The sequence below is a fragment of the Neovison vison genome, chromosome 7 (assembly GCF_020171115.1).
Source record: "Neovison vison isolate M4711 chromosome 7, ASM_NN_V1, whole genome shotgun sequence".
NCBI classification, from domain to species: Eukaryota; Metazoa; Chordata; class Mammalia; order Carnivora; family Mustelidae; genus Neogale; species Neogale vison.
This window is the reverse complement of record NC_058097.1, coordinates 51,313,074-51,333,838: the sequence shown is the minus strand read 5'-3', so window position 1 is coordinate 51,333,838 and position 20,765 is coordinate 51,313,074. Positions and strand designations below refer to the sequence as shown.

At 54.2% G+C, this 20,765-nt stretch overlaps 2 protein-coding genes across 3 annotated transcripts; one reads left to right on the top strand and one right to left on the bottom strand.

Annotated features, from left to right (window-relative positions):
• The first annotated feature begins 1,930 nt into the window (after window positions 1–1,930).
• On the top strand, window positions 1,931–3,372 carry FTL (ferritin light chain). Its single transcript, XM_044256925.1, has 4 exons — window positions 1,931–2,260; window positions 2,413–2,559; window positions 2,832–2,957; window positions 3,071–3,372. The coding sequence occupies exons 1-4, from the start codon at window positions 2,159–2,161 to the stop codon at window positions 3,221–3,223; spliced, it is 528 nt and encodes a 175-aa protein (XP_044112860.1). The 5' UTR covers window positions 1,931–2,158; the 3' UTR covers window positions 3,224–3,372.
• Window positions 3,373–4,951: 1,579 nt separating this feature from the next.
• Window positions 4,952–20,715, bottom strand: GYS1 (glycogen synthase 1). 2 transcript variants are annotated; one of them, XM_044256921.1, is made up of 16 exons: window positions 20,392–20,715; window positions 18,834–19,015; window positions 16,623–16,814; window positions 15,504–15,689; window positions 15,142–15,286; window positions 14,161–14,278; window positions 13,531–13,651; window positions 13,146–13,252; window positions 11,740–11,799; window positions 11,569–11,647; window positions 9,611–9,724; window positions 9,209–9,335; window positions 7,348–7,443; window positions 7,052–7,215; window positions 6,614–6,694; window positions 4,952–6,455 (listed from the first exon to the last, which is right to left on the bottom strand). In XM_044256921.1, the coding sequence occupies exons 1-16, from the start codon at window positions 20,507–20,509 to the stop codon at window positions 6,132–6,134; spliced, it is 2,214 nt and encodes a 737-aa protein (XP_044112856.1). In that variant the 5' UTR covers window positions 20,510–20,715; the 3' UTR covers window positions 4,952–6,131. The 2 variants fall into 2 exon arrangements, with proteins under 2 accessions (XP_044112856.1, XP_044112857.1); XM_044256922.1 differs by lacking the exon at window positions 18,834–19,015 and having other exon boundaries at window positions 20,392–20,451.
• Between the last annotated feature and the right edge of the window lie 50 nt (window positions 20,716–20,765).

Genomic DNA, 20,765 nt, shown 5'->3' with positions numbered 1-20,765 from the left:
ATCTCAGTCCTTCAGATCATCTTTGTCTCCAAACTTACTCTCTCTCCACCAGTGAGCACTTCTGAAGCCAGCTCACGGTAGGTGGGGGCCTGCTGGAGGCTAAAGGTCTTTAGGCTGAGGTATGAAATTTGGTGAATGAGTAACTCAGGCCCCATTGTGACTGTGTGCCTGGGGCAACTGCCCCTCCCCCAGAGACTCTCCCCAGAGACACCAGGTCAGGGGAGAGCTGTAGGATGAGACAGCCATGAGGGGAGACTGAGTCAACTGCCCATAAAGAGGGGACACTATGACCACAGGCAGGAGCCCAGGAAAAACATCAAGGCAGCTAAAAAGACTATAAGATTCGGAGACCAAGCACACTCGCCTCTTGGGAGAGTGGGCCAGACCTGGTTCCCAGCCAGGCCTAGTTCTCAGGGTCCCAGCCACTTTGCAGTCTGCCGCGGACATGAGGTCAGTCAGTGGCCCCACCCCGCCTCTGCCCGAGACCCTTCCCGCTGAGTTCAGCATGACTCAGCACTGCTGCTTCCCTGGCCACTGGCCCAGGCACCCCTTGAGGACCCCAGATAACAGCCTGGTCCAGCATCCTCTAGGTCAGGAAACACCCCCTCTGCCTGGGCTGTTTGGGGTCCCCCGCCCCACCACCTGCAAAGCAGGCCTCAAGGGCTTCAGCTCCCCTGCCCAACCTGCTGGCTACCCCTTAGGGCACTGAAAACAGGGTCAAGTTCCTGTCTGTCTCCTTTCCCCCCTCTACGACATGGGGAATTTTTTCAGGGCAGGGTCCTGGTTTGAGCCAGCTTTGCTTCCCAGACACCAGCCCGCAACTGATAGACTTAAAAAAATGTACACTGGTTAGAGACCCATCCCATCCACAGGTCCCTAGACCTTGTTTCCCCAGGACCCAGGGCTTCTCTTTGAGACCTTCGAGAAGCATGTGTTAGGGCAAGACAGAGACTGCTTCAGAGCCAAAGAGAATTGCAAGTCTCGCTGCCCTCAGAATAGTGTCCAGGAAAAGTAACCTCAGAGAGACCCTAAAGCTTGAGTGTCACTTCACCCTACACGTGGCAGCTTCCGGAAAAACAACAGGCCCCTGAAATAGCCCCAGGGTATTCCAAATGCCCCAATCTTTCAAAGGCTCCAAAGACCTCCTACCACTTAGAAAAGCCCCTAGGAGGCTTCCAGAAATATCCCCTATGGGGGGGGGGGGGCACAGGAGGACCCCCAAGGCTCTAGAACTGTTCTTTTAATGTTGAAGATCACTTCATGAGTCTAAAGACACACACCACCACCACCCCTCTCCCAGGGGAAGATTCCAGAAAATAAGGACTTCATCGTGAACTCGAGTGCTACAGAAATTCCCAATCTTTGAGTGAACCCCAGGGCTCCAGGTCCCCCCTTTCAATCCATCTATCAGATCCCAAAGATTGCAGAAATACCTCACCGCACCGCCTTCCAAACTTCTTAATGATCCAGGGACCCCTTATCTTCCAGAGCAAACCCCAGTCATCTGGAGGTCTCCACACCTCTGAGAAACTTCCAGGGCGCCAGAAAGGTCCATGCACTAAGAGACAACCCAGAATCCAACCTACTTTCCTGAGACACCCCCAAGACCCCAAAGTCATAATTTTCCAGGGCTCCCAGTGTCCTCATTAACCTTTCACCTACCAGGGAGATCCCCACAACTCCCTGAGGTCCCAGAATCAGCCCCAGGACCCTTGCACCCCGCAACCCACCCCCACCTCCGCTTCTCCGTTTCACAACAGCCTCGCGCTACTGGCGCGTGACTTCCCCACTTCTGGGCGGGGGGCCTGGGATTGCTATCAGCTCAGATTGGTCAATAGGGGCCCTAAGCCCCGCCTCCCAGCACCGCGGATTGGCCGATCGCTTTCCCTGAACGCCCCACCTCCGAGGGCCCGCGCGCTATAAAAGAAGCCGCCTTGGCCGCAGCCTCTCGCAGTGCGCCCGGCGGTCCTGCGGATCTGTCTCTTGCTTCAACAGTGTTTGGACGGAACAGACCCAGGGACGCCCCTGCAACCAGCCAACGACCACCCTCCAACCTCTTTTCCAGTCGCAACTTTGGGAGCCATCTTCTTGGCCGCCCGCTGCCTCCGGGACCAGCCCACAGCCAATTTCGGGCTTACCTCCTGATCTTCAATCAACCATGAGCTCCCAGATTCGTCAGAATTATTCCACCGAGGTGGAGGCCGCCGTCAACCGTCTGGTCAACATGCATCTGCGGGCCTCCTACACCTACCTCTCTCTGGTGAGGGTCCCTAGGACGCCCCCAGTCCCAAGTTTCCCCCAAGTGCGCAGGCGCTGGCTGCCTTTGTCCCGTAGGGTAGTCGGAGGGCGGAGTCCGGGCTTCTGGCCGGCCTTTCTTCCCGCTAACCATTTTTCGCGCCTCCCTTCCCGCAGGGCTTCTATTTCGACCGTGACGATGTGGCTCTGGAAGGTGTGGGGCACTTCTTCCGCGAGTTGGCTGAGGAGAAGCGCGAGGGTGCCGAGCGTCTCTTGAAGATGCAAAACCAGCGCGGCGGCCGCGCCCTCTTCCAGGACGTCCAGGTAAATAGTGTGTGGGCCTCGGACTACATGTCCCAGTAGCCCTTGCGCGCGCCGAGCGCCTTGATTGTAGCTCTGTAGGCCCCGCGCGGGCATCTGGACGATTGTGTTCACTCTTGGGCGGCGCAAAATGGAGGCGCGCGCCCTTCCGCGAAGACACTGCAACGGGGTCTCCTGGGACGGGTGATTGTCGGAGCCTGGAGGTGATTGATGCAAGCTCTTAGACATTTTAGCGGACGATGTATCTAGTCCTGAGCGCTCTGCCCTCTCTACAGAAGCCCTCCCAAGATGAGTGGGGGAAAACCCTGGACGCCATGGAAGCTGCCCTGGTTCTGGAGAAGAGCCTGAACCAGGCTCTTCTGGATCTGCACGCCCTGGGTTCTGCCCGCACAGACCCACATGTAAGTATCCCCTTCATCCACATTTAATTGGGCACATTTCCCTTTGAGCCGGGTTTCTCCGTCTGTCACACTGTCGATGGATAAGTGGCAATGTGGTTTCTCCTGTCGCTCAGCTCTGTGACTTCCTGGAGAACCACTTCCTGGATGAGGAGGTGAAGCTCATCAAGAAGATGGGCGACCACCTGACGAACCTCCGCAGGCTGGCCGGCCCCCAGGCTGGGCTGGGCGAGTATCTCTTCGAGAGGCTCACCCTCAAGCACGACTAGGAGCTCCGGAGACCAGCAGCATCCTTTGAGGGGGCCTCGCTGACATCCGTGCCTCCGCCTCTCCCTGCAGCTAGAGGCAGCTTTGTAACCACCCTGGAGCCCTCTCCCAAGCCCTGGACCAAATGGAAACAATAAAGCTTTTTGCAGCAGCTGGCGCTTTGGGTTGTGTTGGTGTTGCGCTTGTGTGTGTGGTGTGGGAACTGAGGGGGGATTCACTTCCACAAGGCTTACAGCTGGACTGCCCTGGCGGGGAGACAGGTATTGGCCCTGCAGACGATCTCTGGGGTTCTCTAAACCTTTAGTCTTAATTTAGGGGTGGGGTGGGGTGGAGTAGCAGATTCCCTGCTGGGCCAGGCTGTTCAGCTACCCCCTTGCAAGGCAGAGAGGAAACTCCCAAGGAGAGTCCAGTAGGACCTAGCTTGGTGGCTGGAAGCAGGCACTGTTAAAAATAACAAACTGTAACCAGAAATGGGCTCTGATGAGTAACTTTGTAAAGCAAGAGCGCGTGACAAGAGACGCTGAGCTAGGGGTTTGGGATGCAGCACAGAAACAGGATGTGAAACTTGGGAACTAGGTTCTCCAAATGGGAACTGAAGGGTTAGCAGGCAGCTGCTGGGCCCAAGCTATGAAACTGAACTCTGACCCCCTGCACCCTCTGGTTTTGGTCAAAGAATCTAGGAGGAAGTGGTTCCTGGACACCCAGCACCTGCTGTTTTCACCACACTTTGGTGGCCATTCAGGGTTCTGGAGGGGAGGTGTGTCCATCACTAACAGTTAACAGGGATGGTCACACATGCAAATCCAGTTTTCTGTTCCCCTGAAACATTATTGGTTTGGGGACGCACTCTAGAACTGAAAAGAGGCGCCTGGGTGGCTCAGTGAAGCATCTACCTTCAGCTCAGGTCATGATCCCAGGCTCCTGAGCTCGAGCTCTGCATCAGGCTGACTGCTTCTCCCTCTCCCACTCCCCCTGCTTGTGTTCCCTCTCTTGCTCTGTCTCTGTCAAAATCTTTAAAAAAAAAGTTTCCCTGGAAAACAGCTATTCAGGACACGGTAGGGCTAAAGTCCAGAGGCCAGTGTCCTCGAAACATGTTCTAAGCTAGTGTTGTCCAATAGAACTTTTTGCAATGATGAAAATATTCCCGGGGCGCCTGAGTGGCTCAGCCAGTTAAGCTGCCCACTGCTCAGGTCATGATCCCGGGGTCCTGGGGTCCAGTCCCCGCTGCTGGCTTCCCGCTCAACGGGGAGTCTGCTTCACCCTCTGCCCCTCCCCCTCAAGCGCTCTCTCAAATAACATCTTAAGAAAATAAATATGTATTTGCGCTGTTCAGTTGTGTACCTATAAGCTTCATGTGGCTACAAGTGGCTATAGGTCGTTTGCCTGTGTCTAGAGCTACTGAGGAATCTGGTTCATTTAAATTTAAATAGCCTCACCCAGCTGTGGCTAAGGTTTTGTTTTGTTTTCAGGTGACAAAGCCCCTTTCTGCCAAAGAGGCTGAGCCCACTCTTTCGCCTGCTTGCAAGTCCCAACTAAACAGGGGTGCCTTCTCTTGAAATAAAACTAGAATCGAGAACAGCAATCCAAGTTGCTCAGAGACATCAGGGTATCAGGGACTCCAGGGTAGGCAGAGGAGAGGGGGAAGAATACAGGAGGTAAAGAGGTAGAGAAGCCAAGGGGAGGGAGGGGCCAGGAGCAAGGCCCAGCAAGCCCTCACAGTGGACCAAACCTGAGATTCTTAAATATAGATGTATTTTTCATCTCTGGACACACATCAATCACACCCCCTCTCCCCTCCCCTTCTCAACTGCAAACCGAGTGGATCAGACACAGCACAGCACACACAGAAGGGCCCCTCCCTTTCACCAAAGCTGGGGGCAGGGCAGTTTAAGGATGGAAGAGCCTCGAGGTAAATATGAAAAGTTCTAGAACCTAGAGTTCTGGGTTCAGTTCTAGACCAGGGGGAAGGGACCAGGAAGCGGCACAGTGGTAAGGTTCTGGATTGTAGCCAGGACCTAGAACCCAGTGGTTTTGTGGTGGGCCTAGGGCTTGGGGCTTGTGGCAGGGGAAGACAGGTCCAAGACATTCAGGTCCTCGGCTGGGGGAGTCCCTGGAGGGAACAGGAATCTCAACATAGGGAGGAGAGATTAGACTCAGGGAACAAAAGGAGGTTCTGGTTCAGAAATGGCCAGAAAAGCATCTAGACCAAGACTGCATATTCTCCAACAGGAATGAGAAGCCAAGTGGTTCTGCACCACCACCACCACCACCCCCCATTGGCCAAAGGACAGAGAAAGAGAACACCAGGGGTGGACGGGCCCTCCAGGCAGAGCCAAACACCCCAGGAAGGGCCAGATCAGAGTAAACAGGGGAGAGCCCTGGTCTGGAGCCTGAGTCCTGGAGTTGAAATGGAGGACGTTCTGCATTCAGTTAAGTCCCTGAAAGTGCCCCAGCTTTGGACTTGATTGTCCCATTAGCAGGGAAACCACATGGTTTCCAGAGCCTGCTGGCCCTCAGGCCAGGTCTGAGCATGGCATGGCCTGTGGGCTATAAAAAGGGCTCTAGGAGCCCCTGCCTGGAAGGCAACAGACCAGGTTTCCTAGAACCTCCTGCACCACTGCAGGGAAATGGCAGGTTCCTGGCCCCTGGCCCCCAGGCCAGGTCCGAAGGATTCCAGGGCACAAAGTATGCATTCTGGAACCCAGGAAAGGCACGGCGTTGTGGATTCTGGAGTGTCGGGGATTCCAAGAGCGGAGCTAGAGGGGCTGGAGTGTATGGCGGAGGGGGCAGGGCTGTGGACCCCCAAGAGGATTAGGGATCTGGAGTGGGATTTAAGAACAGCGCCATTCTGGTCTCGTCCACCCTCTAGACAAGGGCTACAGGATGGACCGAGAGTGTGGGGCACGGGACTTAGTTGCGCTCCTCGCCCAGAGAGCTGGCAGGGCTGAGGGGCTCGCTGGGAGTGCTGAGCGAGCTGGAAGGCGCTGTGTCCACCGAGCTGCGCTTGCTCCCGCTGGTGGAAGAGGCGCAGGAGGCGCGGCGCGGCCAATCAGGGGCGCGGATGTTGCGCCGGTCCTTGGCTGCCTCCTCGTCCTCGTCGTAGCGCTCCCCGTCTACATCCGGCAGCCCGTCCCGGGGCTCGTCCTCGTCCTCACTCTGGTGCGGGCTCGAGTGTCGCGACAGTGAGGGCGATGGTGGCACGGAGGCCGGCCGTGGGTAGCGGTAGCCCTGAGCCTGCGTTCCGGGGTGTGTGGGCACAAACCCGAGAGTAAGCAGAGGCCCCTACGGTCCTCCCCTCACCCCCGGTCCCCGCCTGGCCCTTCTCACTCCAGACGCGCCCCCACCCCAGCCCTCTAGCTCCAAGCCCATCAGAGAGATCGGAGTCCACTCACCGCGTCAGCCTCGTGGGGCTCATAGGTGAAGTGCTCTGGAAAGGCCTTGGCCAGCGCCATGTGGCGTGCAGACATATAGTACTTGGGGAAAAGAACGGGACCGGGTGTCAAGGGACGGGAGCCAGACCCCGCCCCCGGCAGAGGTAGAAGGGGGCGGACCCCAACCACGCTCCTTACGCTGCTGAGCACACCCCGGCGCCTTCCGGACGGCCCCTGCTCCAATCATCCATCTTTCTGGCTCCACTCCCTAAATAGATAGTTACCTCTTCCGCCACACTGCGGTCTACCTGCAAAAGCTGGTTAATTTCTTAAAGGGACCGCGGCTGTTTACAAGTGGAAAGCTGCTGTCTTCCGCACCAGCCTTGGAAGCTGAGGAATCAGAGACCCCGGGCCGGAAACGGCCGATTCACCAGCAGAGGACGTGGGAGGGAGTCCTACCCGGCCTAGGTATTTCCAGTCCAGAAGGTCTGAGAGGCGCTCCGTGCGGTTTCGCTGGATGATGCGCTGCCGCCGGCTCTGCTGGCAGAAGCTGTAGAGGAAGGAGGTGAGCTGCGAGCAGGAATCATCCAGACTGCGGAACCGCCGGTCCAGAATGTAGATGCCTGTGGAGGCCAGGACGGGGGCTCAGAAATCAGACTAAGGAAACTTTCATTCTTCCAGGGACTCTCCGGCGCCAGGACGATGCCGCCTCCTCCCCCGGGGACCCAGGAGCCCACCCCTTCCTGGGCACCGACCGTAAGCTGAGGGGTCTGCAATGTGTTCCTCCATGAAGCAGCCGAAGCCGGAGAGGTTGGTGGAGATACTGGGGATGCCCATAACCGTGCACTCAGCTGCAGGAAGGCGTGAGAAGGGCGGACCACTTAGCTTTTGCCTTTGCAGCCTCTTACATCGCAATAAAGCCCCAACAGCGCCCTCTACTGACACCTTGAGCAAATCACTGAGCCCACAAAACCAGGCTGTCCATTAGACTCTCATAGTGTCTCAGAGGGGAAGCTAGGAGGCTTGGAAAAGGAAATTCACTTCTCTCAAGGCTTCAGGATGACGAAGAGTCTACAGTCAGGCGATAGGATGCTGAATTATTAAGTACGGACTCTGTGCCAATGTCTACCGTTTTACTTAATCCACACAACCTGGAAGATAGTTTCTAGTCCCAGAGTGTGCTGGTTAATCATAGCTTTGGTCGTTTTTTTTTTCTTAAGATTTTATTTATTTATTTGACAGACAGAGATCACAAGCAGGCAAGAGGTGGACAGAGAGAAAGGGAAGCAGGCTCCCCTCCGAGCAGAGCCCAAGGCCGGGCTAGATCCCAGGACCCTGGGATTATGACCTGAGCAGAAGGCAGAGGCTTTAACCCACTGAGCCACCCAAGTGCCCCTGGTCTGTTTTTTGTTTTTTTTTTGTTTAAGATTTATATATTTACTTAGGGGGCTGCAGTGGTGAGGGATAGTGGAAGAGGGAGAAAGAGTCCCACACAGACTCTGCACTAGGTGCAAAGCCTGATGCCGGGCTTGATCTCACGACCCTGCGATCAGGGCTGGAGATGAAACCAAGTTGGTCAAGTAACCGACTCAGCCATCCAGGTGCCCCAGCTTCAGTCTATTTTGACAGGAGGTAAGAGAAGGGCTCTCACTACTGCCTCGTTTGATACCCTAAATAAGCCTGAGAAATGCTTCAAGCAGTTTGTTATAATTCAAATGTAAGTGTTCCTAAAAAACCACATAACCTGCAAACACAGGCTCCAGAGGTAACAGGGCTTATGGGGAAAAACAGGGTTGGGGCCAAGCACACAAAACCTCAGCATCACTGAAACCACGACAGAAATAAAGCTAGTAAAATCATCATCCTAATTCTCATGCAAGCATGGTTTGAGAGATTTGTTAAATTACTCATAAATTAATAAATACTACAGCAAATGTGATTATTTCCTTAGCTTGAAAAACACGAAGGTAGCTTGATTGAAAAGTTACGAGGCAGGGTTGAGTTTGGGGCTACACCAGAATGTCCAGAAGTGAGGGAGAACTGCAAATAAGGTCTAAGTTCAAGACCGTGTCTCTAGGGGTTCCTGGGTGGCTCAGTGTGTTAAAGCCTCTGCTTTCGGCTCAGGTCGTGATCCCAGGGTTCTGGGATCGAGCCCCGCATCGGACTCTCTGCTTGGTGGGGAGCCTGCTTTCCCCACCCCCCCGCCTGCCTCTCTGCCTACTTGTGATCTCCGTCTGTCAAATAAATAAATAAATAATCTTAAAAAAAAAAAAAAAAGACCGTGTCTCTAAACGGAGCCAACCCCTACCTCAAGGTGGAAGGTGAAGCTGACCGGCCCTGGAGTCAGGGCCTCTTCCTCTCTCAGGGAGAGCCCTGACCACATTCCATGGGTGAACTATGCATTCAGCTGTTGCTTTCTGGGGGGCCAAACATCAGCCAATGTAGGGAGATCACATGTGACCTCTAATTACGTATCACATGAGCTACTGTGTCCCCAAAACACATTCTGTAGCTTAAGAGACTGTTACTATTGTCCCTGTTTTGCACAGAATGGGGCAAGTACCTCCATCATTCATGCCTGATCGGACCAGAAGCCCACCAGCATGCCACACTCACCCGGTGTGTAGCCCCAAGGCTCATAGTAGGAGGGGAAGACCCCAAGATGGCAGCCACGGACAAATTCCTCATAATCCACGGGGAGCAGGGGGCTCGTGGAGGAGAGGAACTCTGGGTGGAAAATCACCTACCAGCGAGAAAAGAAGAGCTCAGCCCAAGTGCCTTACTTGGCTGCTTCCTGGGATCCTGGAGTGGCCCGGAGAGTGAAAAACTTGTCTAAAGTCACACAAGTCAGTGGGATGACAAAGCTCTGAATCTAAGTGTGTCTGCTTAAAGAGCTAAGGTCCTTTCTAAATACAGCAATCCTTGGACAAACTAGGGGAAAGGGGGAATGGGAGGTCCAGGCTCCCCTATCCCCACCCCACCCCACCATGCTTAACCCACCCTGACCATTGCCCTTACCTTGACCCTGTCGGCACTACTATTGAAGAGCCCGATTCGGCGGATGGTGGTCAGGATAGGGTCTGAAGAGTCGTCCAGCATGTTGTGGGTGCACACAGGGGGGAAAGACTGCCGCTGCAGGGACCACAAGTGGGATGGGGGTCAGAGAAGGGACGGGGGCTCCCAAGGTTCCTATGAGCCATGCTGACCCTGGGGAGACCACAGTTCCCGCCAGGCTGTGGGAACCACAAGGCCAAGGAATGAGGAGTCGTAGATTTCCTATCTGGCCCTATCTGCAAAGGTCTGCTTTTCCCTTTAATCACCATAAGCTGGAAATAAACTAAAACTACCAGCTGCCTTTGGGGCGAAGTCAGCGTTCACACGCCTCACGGACTGTGGGAGTTGTAGTTACTCTGTCCTGCACTGTCATCAAAGAAACCCAAAGGCAGTAAAACTCCCAAGACTTTGCCAATATGGTAACAAGCTCCAGGGGCTGCTGGAAGTTGCAGGGGTTTTTTGTTTTGGTTTTGTTTGTTTTGAGAGAGAGAGAAAGAGGGAGAGAGTGTGTGTCTCAAGCAGGCTCCATGCCCACCACAGAGCCCGATGCAGGGCTCAATCTCACAACCCTGAGATCGTGACCTGAGCTGGAATCAAGACACACAACTGACTGAGGCATCCAGGCACCTTTCGTTATAGTTTTGTTGTGAAAATCTGGCTCACCTTCTCTCCAAGTTCTCTTTACTCTCTATCCTGTACTTCCCTCCATCCCCACTCCCAACCGAGGCCCAGAAAAACCACAATTCCAGAGTCACTGGGAGAGGCCAGAGCGAGGAACTTCCATGGGGTACTGGTACAGATAGTTATGGGTCTCTCTTCCATCTCATGAAAAGTTCTACTCACCTTCAGTTGTCCTCCAGAGGCTGCAAGAAACTATGACTCCCAGCAGCCCCACGGCATATACATCCTCAGGGAGGCCAACTGCCTTAGGACTATTGGAAACTATAGTCTGGCCAAAAGCACATGACACCGTATTTTGGCTTACCTAGGTTTTCATTCCCCAGGAAATGGTTCACCAACCCTGAGCGCAGGTACCAAAGATTCTTGACTCCAGAGAAGAAAAGAACTCTACCTCCCCAAAGCCTCTGGGGCTAGGGAAGACTCTATGAAGAAGGGGCTGCTGGGAGTTGTAGTTCTCATTCTGTTCCCTGGTACATTCTACTACTGTTTCACATTTGCCTAATTGCATTAACCTCAGGAATCTAAAGAAGAAAGAACTCCCAGTCTGGGGACAAAGACACAGCCAGTGGGATGAGAAAAGCAGGGGATGCTGAGAGCTTTCAGTGTTCTCCCAGTAATGACAAGCATTTTAGCCAGACTGTCGGGCTCTAATGGGTATGCCACTGGAGTGCCCAAGACGCGGGGACAGCAGGAACTTGTAGTTCTCCTTCTGTGGCTGGGTTGGCTTATCCTTTGACCCCAGGGACTCAAAGAAAGTAAAACTCAAAAAAAGAAAGCAAAACAAAATCCAAAACCAAAAAAAAAAAAAAGGAGAGAGAGAGAAAGGAAGGAAAGAAGGATGGAAAGAAGGAAGAGGGGCATCTGGGTGGCTCAGTGGGTTAAACCTCTGCCTTCGACTCAGGTCATGATCTCAGGGTCCTGGGATCGAGCCCCGTATCAGGCTCTCTGTTCGGCAGGGAGCCTGCTTCCCCCTCTCTCTCTGCCCACCTCTCTGCCTACTTGTAATCTCTCTCTCTGTCAAGTAAATAAATTAAATTAAATAAATAAAATAAAATAAAATAAATAAATAGAAAGAAAGAAAGAAAACTTCAAATCCCAGAACTGTAGCAGAGTAAGCCATGAGAAAACAGGCTGCCCTCAGGAAACTGAAGGCCTACCAGTTAGCTCCCACCTTCGGTGGACTTGAGAATGGATTCCCCCAACAGGGCTGCCAGCTCTGGGTTGAGGGGTCCCAACCATACCTGCGTGGCAAAGATGGCTCTCTTCATCATGGTGAAGTCCTCCTTGTCCAGCATCTTGTTCATGTCTGGGAGGCTCCCCCTACAAGGTGAGCAGCACATGCATCTGGGAATCAGGGCTGAGGAGGGCAGTTGAGAGCCCAGAGGATGCAGGGCTGGGGGTGGGGCACTCACACCAGCAAGGATTCGTAAAGCTTCCTTCCAAACTTCTCTTTCACGGTGTTGGCCGTATCCCTGGAAGGAGCAAAGCCACAGCGTCACATGCGCACATATCAGCTGCTTATGTTGTTAGGTCTCTGGGGCGGCTGGAAAACCAAGGTCTGAGCAGAGAGGCCCTGGGGATTCTGACTGGAGGATGGGGGGCTGGGAAACGGGCCCTGGATGGCTTGAATCCCTTGTGCCTTCCATCAGCTGTGTGGCCAGGGACAGGTGGCCTTCCCTCTCTGACTTTAGTGACTCAGACCGGGATAAAAATAGAACCAACCTCATAGGTTTGCAGTGAAAACTTGATGAACTCATGACAAAAAGCACACAGTGCCTGGCACATGGTGAGCCTTCCAGAAATGTCAGCTATTTTTAGGACTTGCACTAGTCCAGGCGGTGGTAATGCTAAGCCCCATTTTATAAAGTGGGAAAATAATGTTCTGAGAGAGGAAACCTGAGGTACACGAGGGAAGCTAGCAATTAATGACACCTTACAGCCTCACACATTCCTCGGCTCCTAATCCTCTCATAGCTCAGGCCTCATTTCCTACCCCATCTCCCTACAGCACACTGCTCTAGCGCCACTGGTCTCCTTGTGGTTTCTCAAATACACCACAGGGCCTTTGTATCTGCTATTCCTCTGCCTGAAATGCTATTCCCCAAACACACGCAGGGCTCCCTCCCTCATTTCCTATTGGTCTCTACCCAATGGCACTTTGTCAGTGTGGCCTGTCCTGACAACTCCGTGTGCTGTCTCATATTCCAGTCCTGCTTTATTTTCTTGCCAGAGTACTTTTTTTTTTTTACTCCCACTTTTCTTTTTGAAAGATTTTAAGTTATCTCTACACCTCATATGGGGTTTTAACTCACAACCCCAAGATCGAGTCACATGCTCTAGTGACTGAGCCAGCCAGGCACCCCAGGGCACTTTCTATAGAACTTTCTAGAATGTGAGCTTGGTGGCGAGGACAGGCATTTGTATCTTTCGTATTCTTCTCTTTCTCATCCAAGCTGTGTCCCCAGGGCCTGGAACAGTACCTGGTACGTGGTAGGTGTGCAACGAATACCTGATGGCCGATGAATGGGTTTTGCACTTCAGGAAACTGAGGCTGGGAGAGGCAAAATTATTTGCCTAAAGTCACAAGGCCAGCAAAGGGCAGTGGCACAAGGGGGACCTTGCCAGAGCCCTGGTTGTGTGGTCACACTCGTCCTCCCTGAAACTCCTTACTGGCCCTGAACTGGGGGCCTCTCAAGCAAGCGGCTTTCCTAAGAACTGGTGAGGTGAGCTGCTCGTGCTCCAAAGAACAAAACTGAGCTTCCTGAAGCACAAAACTGGGAGTGGAAATGGCAGGGCTCCTGGGCCCAGGGCTGCTGACCAGAGTTGCTTGCGCACAGCCTGGCCCTTGAGGGTTTCCACATTGAAATTGTTGGTCCGAGCCGGCATGATGAAGAAGGCGACCACTGTCTGCTCGCTGCCATTCACCTGGGCAGAGGAAAAGTAGGGGTAGGGGAAGGGGGTCAGGATCACCTGGGAGAAGGCTGAGGCCACCTATCCTTTACCTACCCCATCAAGACCACTCTGGCCCCACCATGCCCCTTCCTGTCCAGGAACCTGAAGTTACCATCCCCAAGGGGACTCCGGTCTGCCCTCTGGGTCTTGACACTTCCCCTCCATACATGGGTTTCTCCCGTCCCCCCAACCAGTTATGTCCTGATTTCCTCGTCCTCTTTCCGTGTCCTCACACACAGCCCAGGCCTTACTCTGAGCAGATAGTTGAGTCGGGCCAAGGCCTCTAGGAAGATGTCGGCCCCCTTATTAGAGAATTCATAGCGGCCAGCAATAAAGAAATACAAGGTCTTGTCCAAGTTGAAGTCCAGGTGCCTAAAAAAGCCACAAGGCAGGGTGAAGCCAAAGGTGGGGACCCTCTAGCCCTGACCTTAAAACTACAAACCCCAGCAGCTACAGGGGCAAAGAGCCTCTTAGTCAGAACAGAGGCATCGGGGCGCCTGGGTGGCTCAGTGGGTTAAAGCCTCTGCCTTCAGCTCAGGTCATGATCCCAGGGTTCTGGGATCGAGCCCCACATCAGGCTCTCTGCTCAGGGGGGAGCCTGCTTCCTCCTCTCTCTCTGCCTGCCTCTCTGCCTACTTGTGATCTCTGCCTGTCAAATAAATAAATAAAATCTTTAAAAAAAAAAAAAAAAAAAGAACAGAGGCATCATGGGGATTCCTGAGAATTGTGGTTCTCCTCTGCTTGGATGGGGGCCAATCCCTCAATACTTAGCCACTGTTCTAGAGCTCAGGAGCTCAAGAGGCTGATCCGCCAGCTGTACACTCAGGATATGGGCTCCCAACCCTCTCCTCTCTCAAGACCTGGGTATCTGGTCCACATACCCATAAAAATGGCCCCGCACAAACTCCTGGATCCGAGCCTTGCTCTGAGCATGGAGGTTCTGGAACTCATGCATGGCGGAGAACTTCTTCACATTCAGCCCATTGGGCGTCACAATATCTGGGGTGAGGGGAGAAGGTCCACGTTTTAGATCTTCATTTATTCATTCTGATCAGCTGGCTGAATCAATAAACAAAGGAAAGACTCCTTTTCCTGAACAATGTCTCTGCTTTAGTAGCTCCTCTGGGAGCTCCCATGGTGACCCAGCTGCCCTGCCACTTGGGATGGCTTCTTGCCCAAAGTTACTTGCATAGGTTCACAAGCACAACTACAAATCCCAGCAATCCCCTGCAAATGGCTAAGACCCCACAGAGAAATGATCCACCTTGGGGTCTCTGGGAGTTGTAGTAATTTTGTTGCCCCTAGTCCACCCTGCTCTGAGAATGATTTAAACATTCCCATTCCTACTTCTCCAGAACATATCTTCAACCTTCAAGCCTTTCTTAGGGTCCCAACCATTTCCTATCCTCATAGAAATTAAAGCATGTCAATGAAAAATTATAACCTCCACCTGCTCCTGGTGCAAAATTTCAGAAGGCTCAGGAGCTGACTAGCCTAGTGCCTTCTGAGAATTGTAGTTCTCACAATACACCCATTGAGAATGGGTACCATAACTCAGGAAGATTAACTGGTCCCAACACTGCTATTCTCAAAATCCAAACCCAGTGAAACCCCCTTCCCTGTCAGAAGACTGATATCTACATTAGCCAATAAAACAACTTTACCATTTTGAAATTCATGTCAAAGAAACAACACCTCCCATTAATCTCTAGGGCGTTGGGTGAGGCAGCTTCATACTCGGGTTACCAATTTAGTGTCCTCTGGGAGGTGTAGTTCTTTGCTCTCTACAGTTAAGAAAAATTGGTCCAGGCCTTAGCACAGACCACCTCATTCATGTCTAGGGACCCCAGCCTATACCCTACCTGGTTTCCTCTTGAGTAGGTGCTGAGCCTCGATGGCGGTAATCTGGGACACAGTAGTAAAGACGTGGGCACAGTGGGCCGCTGCCCGCTCCATGCAGTAGCGGTGATAGATCTGCCTCTCACCTGCTTCCTTGTCCACATTGAACTAGATGGGAAGGGAGGGCAGTGAGGGCACAAGAACTGGGGAGAAGACTGGAGGTTAGACTCTGGGGTAGTTGAGGCCAGAAGGTGAACTCCTCCTGGGTCTGAGGGGGGTCGGGGCTGAGGACTCGGACTCCAGAAAGGAGTCCCCCTGGACTCCTTGATCCCCCTGGGCCGTCCTGAAACACTGGGAGCCCCCTTGTGCCACAGTCCCGGCTCACGTTCTCCAGGTTGTTGTAGAAGTCCACGGCACCCGCACACAGGTATCGTCCCAGGAGCGTGGCGTGGGTGGTGAAGATTGTCGCCACAGGCAGCCGCCGGGCCCGGCACAGGCAGAGTCCGATGCCTGCCAGCCACTCGTGGAAGTGTGCAACCACATGTGGCTTCTCCTCGTTCTGGGCCAGGAACTATGGGGCAACAGGAACGGGGCCACTGTGTCTCCATATGTGCCATGTAGGCAATTGACAATCCCCCAAGGTGGACGAGGAAGCAGGGGAGAGCTATCACCACTCCTGCACAGGATGGATGGTCACCCACTGCCATCCCCCTAGAATAAGGAACTGTAAATCCTTGAGACAGACCAGCTGACCCCATCCCCAAAGGCTGAAGGGAGTTTGGGGTGGGGGTTGGCCAACCTTCTAAGTCCCAGCAGGGCTGAATTGGAAAGCAGCCCCAAGTCCTGGATGCAATTCCTGGACTCTTTATCTCAGTCAAGAGTAGAACTGTACCCAGTAAGGACTAAAGGACTACAACTCCCAGAATCCCAGAATGCCCTAGGAGTAACCAGTTCCTAGACTTTTTACCCTGGGGCATGAGAAGTGAAGTTTCTGGAGCCTTTTAAAACCTAAAACGGGGGGTGCCTGGGTGGCTCCGTGGGTTAAAGCCTCTGCCTTCGGCTCAGGTCATGGTCCCGGGGTCCTGGGATCAAGCCCCGCGTTGGGCTCTCTGCTCAGTGGGGAGCCTGCTTCCTCCTCTCTCTGACTGCCTCTCTGCCTACTTGTGATCTCTGTCTGTCAAATAAATAAATAAAAATCTTAAAAAAAAAAAAAAAACACCTAAAACGGGGTCAGAACCAGCATTCCTGGTTCTCATATAGGCTGGAGATCCCCCAAAACATCCAGGGTCCCATCTGAGAGCTAAGTGCAGCCACTATCAGACTAGAACTACAACTCCCAGAATTCCCTGGTAAAAACCCTCTAGAGGGACCCAACGGGGACCCCCTAAAGCTAACAGCTCAAAAAAATCCCGCACCCAGGCACCCCCTGGCCAGGGGCTGATGACCATTGTAGTCTGGGGCCAGAGTCAGAAGGAGTGACTTGGGGACAGGAAATGGGACCTACCTCACCCAGGAACCAGGTGGTGAGGAAGCCAAAAAGGACAGCATCGTTGGCCTCCCGGTCGTACCAGGGCACCCCAATGTTGCAGGTGTCCCAGAGCTCCCCCTTCCAGCGCTCCAGGGCCCAGGCTGAGGCCCCCACATCCAGGAGCACCACCAGGGGGCTCCCCTCGATCAGCCAGCGACCGAAGTACACCTGGGGGTGGGATGGGGGGTGGGGGTAGGGGTCAAGGGAAGGCTCAGAGCTGCGGCCAGAGGTCACTGGGCTCAGCACCTGTGGCTCTCCCATCCACAGCTCCTCCACCCTGTCTCTGTATCTGCTGCTGATTTCTAACCCGCTGCCTCATTTCTGTATGTGCTTAGTTACTCCCACCATGATTTTCCATCTGTTACACTTACCCTGTTCCTTGCTTAGTTTCTATAACCACTACCCTGCTCCTATCCACTGCCACCTTTCTCTACCTACAACCGTGCATTTTACACCTCCTTCCTCTGTGCCTCCACTGCCTTGTTTTTCCACTTTTATTATGTCTCCAACCTGCTGCCTTGTTTCCATGTTTCCTGACACTTCTCTCTTGCCTCCCCTCACATTGCTCTCTCCCGTGATCTTTTTCTTCGGCTGCAAATTCCTTCCACTGGATGCTTCTTTTCCTGTCCTCCCCACCCTCTTTCTTCCGCCCGCTGCCTGGCATCTGAGCCTGTCACCCTAAGCTTGTCACCTGCTGCCTCCTTACTCTGCCCTGAGGCCTGTTTCGTACTCTGCCAGCCGCCCTTTCTAACATCAGGTGCCCTCTTTCCTCCCCCAGGGGCTGCATTTTTCTACCCACTGCCTTGTTTCCAAACTATGCCATCAGTTTTGTTCTGCCCCCGCCAGGCTGCTCAGGTCGGCGGCTGCTTTTCCTCCCGAGATGACGGCCTAGGTTCTGGGCCTGCTGCCATGGCCCTGTGCAGGCCAGCAAGCAGTCAGATACCTCCCCAACCTGGCTTTTCCCAGCCTGGGGAGCCGGACTCTGATGCCCTGCACCTCCCCCTGCCAGCTGTTGCCTGCCCTTTCACTGGGGTGGGGGGGCTATTCTTAGGCCCCCAGCACGTGGGGAGCAGCTGCCATGGGGGATGGCTAGGCTGTCCTAGGGTTCCTTAGGGACACGGCCCGGCCTGACTGGACTCCAGACCCCACCCCAAGCCAGAGGCTGCGAATGAATGCAGGCACCACTGTACTTCTTCCCTCCCACACTCCAACCTGTCATGAGATTGAGACCGGCTATGTCTTGGGCATCTCTGCGGAAGGCGGCCATCTCCCTGTGCTCATTCTTCAGTCCTCATCCAGGATGCTGGGAAGAGATCTCCCCTCCTAGCTTTAATTCCTGGCTTTGCCCCCTCTGAATTGGCTGCCCCGCCTCTACCCTCCTGGGTCTGCTCACCTAGCTCTCTTTTCTCTTTGCTAGTATTCCATCTTCTTTTCCCTTCCAAGTCCTTCTCCCTGAACCGTCCACGGGCTGTTTTTCTTCTTCTTTCTCCTTATTGCTCTAGCCCCTGGCGCTATCACCACCTTTTGGGACGCTCAGTCTCTCTCCCTTGGTCCACCTCTCCACCTCATCGCAAGTTTGACTGTTTATAGTAATAATGACAATGACAACGATCGTCTCGATCACAGTATCTCATAACACAGAAGCCAGGAACTGGCCTGAAGACTCTATTAACTACTGCATCCTCCCCAAAACCGTACAAGGTAGGTGCTATTAGCATGTTTATTAGCCAAGGTCACGGAGGCAGAGGGTAGAGAACGTGACTTTGAACTTCAGGCTCCCCTACTCTGGCACTCCTGCCTCACCCCACGCCCACCTGCCCTGGGTTCTACCTGACCAGCTGTCTTTCTACCTGGCTCTTTTTCTCTCTGTGGGTCTGATGATCTTGGCCTCTAGGAACTGTCTCTCAGTCTATCTTGTACCTGCTGTCTGTCTGTCCGTTCACCAATGTCTTATAGTTTGGAGCTCACCAAGCCATTTCACAGCATCCTGCATCTGTCTGAGTGTCTGTTAACCTTCCCTTCTTTATGTCTTCCTGAGAAAGTACTGGGTCATCCTTGTTTCTGTCCATGCCTCTCTCTCCCCCGATCAGGGGCGATCCTCCCTCCCCAGCCATCCCTTCACCATCCACAGCGCCTGCCCTAACTCTGGGTGCCCACCTCCCTACCCTTAGCCAGGCCATGTCCTACCTTGCAGCCCTTGCTGTTCATGGAGTCCAGTGTCCTCTTCAGGGCCAGGGTTGGGGGGTCAAGCAGCTCCACCTGGGTCCTCACGCCCTGCTCCGTGTAAGGTCCCACCAGGTAGTAGTTGTCACCCCACTCGTCCCCCGTCACCTTCGCCTTCGTCTGCAGCACCGTGTAGATGCCACCCACTGTGGGCCCAAGTGTGTGAAGACCCAGCCGAGGTCCACAAGTCTGGGACCTGGGGTGGGGGACATGGGGCGTGCTGGGGCCCCGGACTTCCTTAGAGACTTAGAGAGAGGAAGGGACTAGAAGCCCATATTTCTGAGTCAGAGAGAATGCGATAGGAGTTCGAGGGCAGTACTCCCGGGCTGAAGGGAGAACGGGGCTCAGGCCATACTTCTGAGTCAGACAGGAAAGGGCTAGGGACCCGGGCTCCTGGGTCCTGAGGTAATTAGGGGCTGGGGTCCCAAGGATGACAGGAGCTGACAAGGATTAGCAAGACCCAGGTTCCCGAGTTCCCAGCTTACAGGAGCTGGATTTAAATTCTCAAGTCAGTCTCTAGGTCACAGCAGGGGAGACTCTCTCTTCATGACCCTATTCAGATTCCCACAGTTGCCTAAAAGAAGGCTGAATTGTCATTCCGTGCCCCCCAGGGGGGGCTCTGCTGACCTGTCCCCCAGTCTTCTCTCCCCAACTGAGGACACGCATGCAGGGCTCTGCGCCTCCCATGACCACTCCAGACCCAAGAGCCTGGGCCCTGGTGATACATGGCTCCCAGTTTGAGGGCTGCCTGCCATGGTGTAAGACCAGGTCCCATTCTCTCCCAAGACGGGACAAAGCCAAACCCTAGCTTCCTCCAGCCCAGCTGGTTTTCCAAACTCAGAACTTCAGGCCCTGCAGAAATCTAGGCCCCCAGCCACTCCCATCCTTGGGCCCAGCCCCTGACCAACTTAGGACTTCCCAGCCTTCCCTCATCCCAGTACGCATGTGTCTGAGGCCCCAGGCTCCTCTACTCACACCCTATAGCTCACACCCTCTGCTCCCTTCAGAGCCTAGGCATTCAGACCCCAACACTCTCCCACCCTAAAACCTAAGAATTAGAGTCTGTAGCCCCTCTCATCTTTACTCTCAAGTGCCACCAGGCCTCCTGCATCCGATCTGCCAGTTGGCTCTCTCTCAAATCCAGAGTTATACCCCCAGACTCCTCTCCCCCGGGACGCGGGTCTGAAACCCAGCCACCTCCCCGGTTTGCACTAGGAAGTGCCAACCAGCACCCCACCCCCATCTCCTTCCCTGTTCAGGACCCAGATATTTCCCTCCAGGATCTAGGAATCTTTCATTTTAGCCCCCTCTTCCCTAGGACCCTTTCGTTTTAACAGTGAGGCGGCACATCCCTACCCCGCCAGGGTCCAGAAGACATACCCCGGCCTCTCCCCAAGGGCACAGGAGTCATAGGCTCCAGAACCCAGAACCCAGAGTCGTGCCATGTAGTCTTGTTCCCCTATTACTCAAGAGTTTCAGCCACCATCCCCGACTGCCACGACCCACCGCCTGGCGTGCTCACCCTTGTTGGCCACCTCCCAGGCCACCTCGAAGAGCACTGTGTTCTCCAGGTCGAATTCATCTTCCCAATCTTCCAGTCCTGGCAGGGAGGACATGGACAAAGTGCGACTTAGAGGCATGGCTGACGCGTGAAGGGGGCTCCAGGGGCCACAGGTGGGGGCTCCAGAGGTGTCTGGGAAATGCAAAGGGCAGGGCGCGGGGCCAGGTTGCTACTGCCCAACGGGAAGATTGCAACGCCCTCGGCTTCCTATTGCACGACCGCACCCCCGCCCGGGAGCTCACGGCCCTAGGGAGGAGGCGGCCGCAGCGTCACTGAGGCTGATGGGGCCCCTGCAGTGAAATCTTGCGGCCGCGAGGAGGCGGGGCCCGCCCCCG